This window comes from Camelina sativa, chromosome 15 (genome assembly GCF_000633955.1).
Source record: "Camelina sativa cultivar DH55 chromosome 15, Cs, whole genome shotgun sequence".
Taxonomy (NCBI): domain Eukaryota; kingdom Viridiplantae; phylum Streptophyta; class Magnoliopsida; order Brassicales; family Brassicaceae; genus Camelina; species Camelina sativa.
This window is the reverse complement of record NC_025699.1, coordinates 14,070,564-14,079,445: the sequence shown is the minus strand read 5'-3', so window position 1 is coordinate 14,079,445 and position 8,882 is coordinate 14,070,564. Positions and strand designations below refer to the sequence as shown.

Below are 8,882 nucleotides of genomic sequence, written 5' to 3'. Positions count from 1 at the left end.
TCTAGGGTTGTTGTTGGATATTCGAAAAAAAAAAAAAAAAAAATGTCCGCGCCGGTGCGAAACAGTACGAAGAGCGTATAAACACTGTGTGGGAAAAATGATAAAAGTCCAAATTATATCAGTATCACTCTTTTTTTAGTCCACTATATGACGTCATCTTTACCCTTACCTGCACCTTCTTTAACACTCAGGCCCAGGCCCAGTACTAGGCCCAGGCCCAGGCCCAGGCCCTGTTCCACACGAGAAAGCGGTTGAGCGTGGTTATACTTTGGGAAATGATTAAATTTCATGTATGAGTTTTTAAAAAAAATTTCATTGATCTTAAATCAAACAAATATAATTAAAAATCATATATGAGGATTCAAAATAACGAAAGAAAAATATTTCAAAACCAAAAATGTTGATTTAAATAACAAAGTTTACCTATCAAAAGGGTGTTTAAGACACTTCCATGTTATATTTGCTTATATCTCACGTTTAAAAATATCAAAATGTACAAGACTGGTGCGTATATCATACATTGGAAAGTGGTATTATATATGCATCGATAGATGTAAATACGAAGATGTGAAAATGTATAGTTTTTTACTACCTATTGCATACTATGGTGAAACGACCATTTTAGAAAACAAATTTAATCTATTTATATAAGAACTATGTTATAATTGTTTTATATGGATTTGATACTGTACATGGAATATAGAGGGTTCATATTATTAAAACCCTAGACTTCAGACGGTTGTATGTGATTGTGTTTTTTTTAACCATTCCGAGAAGAGTGCTGACTTTGGAAAACCGTTAAAATGTTAGAAAACAAGGAGTTGAACCAAAATCAGATTATTATAGATATACCAAAACTGTTAATTAACTATGATTTGGTGACTAAGAGGCTGATTGGTAGTAACTTTTAATGCTTTAAAATTATGTTAAAGTCTTAACAGTTTTATTTTTGCTAATTAAGTTTTTATGACTTTAATTGTTTTTTTTAATTCTCTCAGCCACTTTATGTTTTTCACTCCTTATTCTCCCTTTTTGTTTAAAACACCAAAATCAACGCTTTAAAACCAACAAATTTTAAAAATCATTTTTTCTTCTCCCCATAATAATTAAAAACTGTCTTCAAATTTACATATATTTTTCACAAATTTTTTTTATAGATTAATTGTCATCATTTTTTTCCTTTAGACATTCATTTCTCTTTACAAAATTATTAGTTTAATCATCACCACTGTATTTCCTTACAGTTTTTTATTTATATATAAAAAAATTGTCATTATGTTACATACCGATTAATATTTATCATGATATATCATACTATACTAATAAAAAAATAATAGTCTGAGCTATTAAAATTTTTTTTATTAACAATCAAATTTTAACAGTCAAAATACCTACAATCAAAATCTATGCAGCCAAATTTCTTATAGTCAAAGTCTTCACCATCAAAATTTCTACAGCTACAAATAGGAGTCGCAACCAATCGCCCTAACTTAAGTTTCACTTTCGAATTTTCAGGTTGGTGAAACATGTCATCTCCAAGTTCGTAAAGAGGTTGGAGTTTGTGCTCAAAAATGGGTTTGTGTCTTGTATAAATGGGTGATGATAGAATTAGGTGTCATATCAAATCGAGTAAATATTGTTTAGCAAGATAAAAAAATCTTTTAAATGATGAATATTATAAAAGAATTCACAAGATTTAATCTTTACATAACTAAGGAATATCCAATTAAATAGTAGTGTGTTTTAGTTATTTTTTATTTGCTATGTTTTAGGATTTTGTGCAACATTATAATGTGCCAAATATAAAATTTCGATTAAAAGATTTTTTTAAAAAATTAAAATGAATTGAAATTTTGAGTGAAAATTATGGTTTCTGTAAAAGATAAAATCGGATAATAAATATTAATATACAAAATTTAAAAAATCGATGTTGAATGTAAGCCTAAAGATATTGTTGTTTCTATTTTTATACATATGTTTATGGTTGACGAATGTTGTGAACATATTGAAAAAGAAAAATAATTTCACATTTTTGTTCCACAACGAAACAAACGTAACTGCGCGCTAGTGTTAATCTATCAAAAGTTTGCGTATGTTGTGGGTAACAGTTTAAATTAAACTACCAACTAGACGTTGACATTCTTCACACAAAATTTTTAAAGATTCAAAGAATTCTTCTAATGGTGTGGAGTAAGAGAAGGAAACGTTGGGATCGAGTGTATCAGCTTCCTCCCACCATTTCTTCTCCATGGTGTCTCCTCCGATGAATCAAGATGAGGCAAAGACACCCTTTTTCTGTTGGGAGACACTACAGCTTTCATGTTGGTCATTGGAGAATGGTTTAGAAGATTCTCAGGCATGTCATCATCAATGTCTTCTGAGATTATCTCAATCCTTGAATGAGAAACCATACTCATGTCTTGTTTTCTGATGTTGTATATCCCGGAAGAAGATGATCCAGAAGCTCCATGATGAAAATGTTCTACTGGAGGAAGTAGTCTATTGTTGGATGAGATGGGAAGTTGAGACAGTGGTTGCCTGCATTAAAATTCAAAGGTTAATGATAAAGCTAATTAGGATCACACATTGATTGTTTTGAGATCGTTTCTTTACCTAAATGGTATTGGTGTTGAAGGTGGAACAACAGGATTGAACAACTCAACATTCTGTTGTGTTTTCGCAGTTACCCTTTTGGCAGAAACTTCGTTTTCCTCATCTTGTTCGAACAAAGATCCTGCAGGGATTGTGTAAACTTTGTCAAATCATTAAAGATCAAGAGCCTTCAGGTCTAGAGGTAAAGAATAAAAAGACTAACCATCTTTTCTGCCAAATGCATTTTTACATCCTTCACATCTACAGTTTATGGAACAGCCAACTCCACCCTATAGGATCAATATATCAAAACTCAGAACTAACCCAATGAAACAAGTCTTACACACATGTGTATGAATTTAATGACATTACCTGATAGCATTCACAATATTTCTTCAGACAGTTTGATTTCTTGCAGTTACAGCCTCGTTTGTGTCGCGCTGAAGCTGGAGTTTTGCTTGTATCATCCTGTGAACCAATGCACATTTTTTATAACCTTTTCAAAGAAATAAATGGATTTTGATAAGAAAAATGAAAATGAGAAACACTTACACCAACTTCAATGATGGAATCTGAGTTTCTTATGACTTTAGGAGCAAATGCAAGTGGATTGCGGGATTCGATCTGTTTGCGAGTAGCCAAGACAACATCTTCATGGATAGGTTTATTGAAGCAATCTATACATGAACATGGCTCTATGCAATAAACTCCAGCAGCAAAACATTCACAGTAACTACAGTGATAACATCAAAAGAGACTCAGCCAAAAAAAGATTAAACTATTTCAAGAAAACAAAAGATTAAAATAGGATTTGTGGGTATTCAGCTTACAGCTTCAAGCACTTAGATTTTTTGCAGTTGCACCGTTTACACGACGCCTCGCCTTCTCCTGATTGTTCAGACTTACGCCTGCACAGTATAGTGCCAACAGATTGTTAAGAAAAAAGTAAAAAAGATTTACCATTAATCTGTTTGTAACAAGTTTCAGAACAAACTTGCCTTTTCTTCTTGGCACTTATTGGATTTATTTCAACTAAAGCTGAAGATATTGGAAACTCTTCTACAGCTTGACCTGCATCTTGCTGCGAGTGAAGAACCGGAGAGGTAGAACTTTGCAAACCGACTTTAATGTTACCGGACAATGAGTACTCATTAGCAACATTGTTGTCCTTAGAGGACATTGCAATAGCGTTTAGATGCAGACCAATGCTAGGTACTACACAACTTGATGAAGATTCGCCCAATGTTTGCTGATTATTCCCTGGAACCTCAAAGTCTAGACACCGTCTTCTCACGCCTCGATGCAAGATCGAATTTGCCTGACACACACACACACAAAGAAGAGAAACACATTTTCAGAGACAAATGATCAATCAAGAACCAAAAGCTAATACAATATCAACACCACCTTTACTCACATCAAAGGACTCAGTTTCATTATTGGCTACAACAGTACTTGAAACTGGCTCCTCCAACGTTGACTTTGTACCACCACCACCACGTACACGAGCTCCAGAGTTAGATCTTCTCTTCATCAAGCAACTAAAAGCCTCAGACTCACTAGGTGAGCCATAGATCAGTTCTGTCGTAGCAGCAATAAGAGTTTCCCAATCTGGAGTATCACTTTTCTTCTTGACATTGTCACACATCTTCAGCAGATCCATCCCACCATCTTCACAACTACCATTGCCTCCTCCTCTCACATCATTACTCACCTTAGGAGTACTAAAATCATTCTTAACGTTCTGTGACGGTTCGTTTCCAGTTAAAGCTTCTTCTTTTACTTCTTCTCCAACGGAAGCAACCACATCTTTGTTAATTTGACTGCAAACCAAAAAAAACATTCCAAATCAAGAACTTTGAAAAAGAGTATAAAACTACTAAGAATAACTCAAAGGAGACATAGACTTTGATTATAACCTTCTGAAACGAGACTCTTTGTGAGAAACAGCATGAGGAGAAGTGAAAACAGAAGGTGGAGATGTGAAATTGAGAGAGCTTAAAGTTTGAGCGATTGGGATTGATTTGAGAGTCTTGATTGGAGAGAGATTACATATATAATTAAACACTGGCGAATCCTGCATCATTAACACAAAAACACACACTTTTGATCTCAAAAAAACGCATCTTCAAAATCATCAAACAACCAAATCATAAGAAAACCGTTTTTAAGATTCTAGTAACCGATTACGATTGTAACATAAAAACTGAATCTTTGACTAAACTAAGAGATGGGTATTGTTACAAAGTCGAACAGACACCAAAACACCATCACAGAAACAGAGGAGCAACGAGATAAACAATGAAAGCATGAAACTTTGAGATGGGTATTGTTACAAAGTCGAACAGACACACCAAAACCATCACAGAAACAGAGGAGCAACCAGATAAACAATGAAAGCATGAAACTTTGAGATGGGTATTGAATTAAAAACCTCGGATTTGAGTTTAGAAACTGGAGTCCCGATCTGGGTAATACTCTTTTCCGGTGTATCCATTTTTTTTTTATTTGTCTCTTAACAACAAAACAATCACTCACATACACATTACTTCTTGGAGTCCCGCCTCTCACTCACTTTCTTATCTCTCTCTATCTACACTTAAAGGGTAAGGAAGAAGAGAAAGAGATTCAAAGGAGAGTAGAGGCGGGAAGATGAGGAGTATCTCGTGAAGATAGTCCAAACCAAATCCAACAAAGGCCACCAAAACCAAACACAAAACCAAAAAAGGTCACTACTTGTCTCTCTCTCTCTTTCTCTTTCTCTTTCTTTATGTTTTGTTCTTCTAATATATACACCTCTCTCTACGTACACGTCTCTTTGAGAATCAATGGTCTCTCTGTAAAAAAAAAATATCGTATCGATTTTTTTTTTTTTTGGGTCTTTAATAAAGTAACGGACATCACCTTGATGTTTGCTTTTTTTTTTTCTTCTTTGATTGTAAAGAAAAAATAAAAGGAATAAAATAAGAAACTGCAATAATTACACAGTTCCTTTTCGTTGCTTCTGTTTTGTTTGCATTACAAAGATGAATGAATAAAGAAAAGAATAAAGATAAATTCCTCTTGTTTTATTTGTTCGTTTTTTTGTATCTCTATATATGTGGTGTTACTAACTTCGTTGACTACTTGTCATTGTTGATAAACATACTTAAATTAATCTTTTTTGTTTTGCATGATAATACATTTAATATATTTTGACCGTATCAACAGTGTGATTTGTTGAGATACCTAATCGAAATTAAGGTTTTATTATCACATCATTTGACTTTGTCACGTTTTATATTTCTCTTTTCCAAATACTACTATCATCTAACGGTGTCAACATATCGTACTGTGAAAAGAAAAAAATACTAATAATTAGTGTGCTCGATTAATGTAATGGTGGTAAATAAACAAATGATTATAAGGATCTCGTGAGAATACACAAGTGTGATAATTAATAAATGATATACTACTAAGTGTTGGACTAAACAAGAATTCTAGAACGGAATGAAAAGAAAACACACGTTACAGAGATGAAGATTACAACTTACAAGGCTTGGAGATTTGTAATTTAATTAAAGTTATTGCCGCTTAATCTGGTAATCACGAGAAAGCACTTATGTGTAATCATCATGATACTTAAAATTTTTTGAAATTAATTGGTCAATTATTCGAAGTAATAGTAGTGATAATGATTCAATAGTAACATCTCTTTCTTTTGAATTATATATTTGTATGTAACGTTCGCAGATATTCAAGCCTTTTAAATTGCATGGAATATTATCATAACATATAATATCTTTCCCGTTTTCTAACCTATAGTTCAAACAACTTATAAAATCGTTAAGAAAAAGAAAAATCGTTGCATAGTGTATGATATATAATTGCATGTTTAACAATGAATGGCCTCAATGTACCATGTAAATTTAATATAGTAGGAACAGTGAATGGCCTCAACGTCCAAGTATGTTGGTAACTAACAACAACTTGGAACGAAACTATTTTAACGTACGTCTACGTGTAAAAGAGTTGTTGAAAAAGTTAATGTCACCTCTTATATAATAATAACTAGTATACATGATGAATTGTGATTACAGTTATTACGCACCGATTCTGAACTGTGAATGAGAGCGTGTATATATATAGAGCTATATTCTGAAAAAAAAATAGTTTTAGCTATTTATTTCTCATAGCCAGAAAAAAAAATGTCTTACCCGTGACGCCATAAAGCGAATGCTCCAAACGTTCGCAGCAGGGGGTCCATTTCATTTGTACGTGGACGTGAGTAAGATATATAGAAAGGAAATCTATGGAACCACAAAAATTATCTTTTGAATGATGGAAAAATGATATTTTACTTGCTTATTCATTTTAATTCACGACTAACGTTGCGTATAATTTTAGCTAAATAATGATTATGTAACGTTGCGTATAATTTTAGCCATCAAATGAAGTTTATAAATACAAAATAGCCGAGTTTTTCTCATAACTAGAAAGGATTTTGTATCTATAAGTTCTAGGAAGCGATTTTATATATGTACTTACTTAGATACCAAAAAACTATCTTCGAACTCATATTCTAACTATTCATATAAGTGCGCATATTATTAATTAAGACATAGCTAAGTTAAAATTAAAATGATTCAGTGAGCAATCAATGTTATCGAATAGATGTAACGCCCAAACGTTATTCAACCAAATCAAAACTGTTGACATTAAGCCAATATCCGACCCTTAGCCATTACTTCATGCATAATACATATTTGGATCATATAATTTCTTTAGAAAACCTTTCATTTTGCACGATAAAAAGACAATGAAGATTAAATTTCAGGTTCAGACCATTTATGTATCTGGACCCAAACAAGGTTCAACCTTCGGACGTCCAGTCTAGATCTCTTCTCGGTAACATCGATCTCACATCTTTCTTAGATGATGGTATTTCTTTCATTCTATTTCTAGACATACTCAAATACTAGGTCGAGCCATGAGTCACTAGATGACTCGGCTAGTTGATGTATACAATATATTTCATTTTTTTGTCCGTTTAAGCTATGGGTCACTTTGAACATTTTCCCTAATGTAATTATGCAAGTTCCACTTTACGTACGTAGATCAAATTAACAAGCAGCTGATTGTTGTAGACTTGTAGTATAGAGATTGATCAGTTATAGACTTATAGGTGATACTTAAATATTTTTCACCGGCCAGATTAAATGATGTGAAGAACTTAGCTAGAAAATATCAGTCTACTGAGTATAACAAATACTAACAACTTATGGCAGAGGAAAGTAAACTATATAATATATATAAGTCTCGGAGTATTGATACGGATAGAACCAAAAGCAATTCCTCTGCCAAAAAGGGCTCCATGCGATAATCATAATGTCGACCATTCTTCATTCAAGCTGCTACTTCACTGTCACGTGCCACATGACACATCAAGTGATATCAAAAACATAAAACTATGCATTTTTCAGGATTCTTTTCTTAATATATAGGCCATACGTACCATTTTGATTGATATCTCTATGTATTTTTTGTCAGTCTTTAAATATTATCTGAGTATACAGTATACTAAATCAGGTGTTAAAAGAGATTGGGAAAGCTGTTCCATGAACTGTTTGTGCATGTCAGGTTGTTTATTAACGGAATATTCAGATATTAATTAAGATAACAACTATTAGTTTTTAATGAATTTAAATGTAAAGATTCTCTTGCTTACTACAAATGGCCATAAGCAAAGCCAATTTACCAAAGTCATCATTTAGCCTTTGTGTTTGTACCATAGAATCTCCTCATTCTTTTTGTTATCTTTCACGCATCTATTATACATATAAATTCATTTAAATCCGGATTATATAACTTTAAATTCAAGAAGTATCCGATGTACGATCCTTCAATCACATCTATGCCTATGTAATATTTTTATTTTTGAATGATCAATTGCTCTTTTAATGTCAAAATCAAGACTAGCTATAGCTTAGAAATTGTATGTAGTGAGAGTCAGTCAATTCAGGGCTTAGATCAATTTGGTAAAACCAACTGAATTATACAATCACTTTAAATCATTGTTGCTTTTTTAAATCGTGAACTTGGTAAACATGTTCAAATGATGACATATCGTCCTATGATGTACAAATCGGTAAATATTTGATCCCATGTTTAGTGTTACGTTTGGGGGTAACTAGTCAATCTAACTTTTAGCACTCAAGAGACTAGCACTAGCTATATATATATTGTTGAAATCTATATATTTTATTTAAATTTGGGCTTATTTTGGGCTTCTAACTAAAAACCAATTGACA

General features: G+C 32.6%; 1 protein-coding gene across 1 annotated transcript; it reads right to left on the bottom strand.

Annotated features, from left to right (window-relative positions):
- Positions 2,006 to 5,432, bottom strand: LOC104746741 (protein tesmin/TSO1-like CXC 3). The gene is made up of 10 exons (XM_010468266.2): positions 5,027 to 5,432; positions 4,512 to 4,669; positions 4,010 to 4,415; positions 3,591 to 3,910; positions 3,423 to 3,500; positions 3,145 to 3,325; positions 2,965 to 3,060; positions 2,816 to 2,882; positions 2,614 to 2,734; positions 2,006 to 2,538 (listed from the first exon to the last, which is right to left on the bottom strand). Exons 1-10 carry the CDS (start codon positions 5,087 to 5,089, stop codon positions 2,178 to 2,180), a joined length of 1,851 nt encoding a protein of 616 aa, XP_010466568.1. The 5' UTR covers positions 5,090 to 5,432; the 3' UTR covers positions 2,006 to 2,177.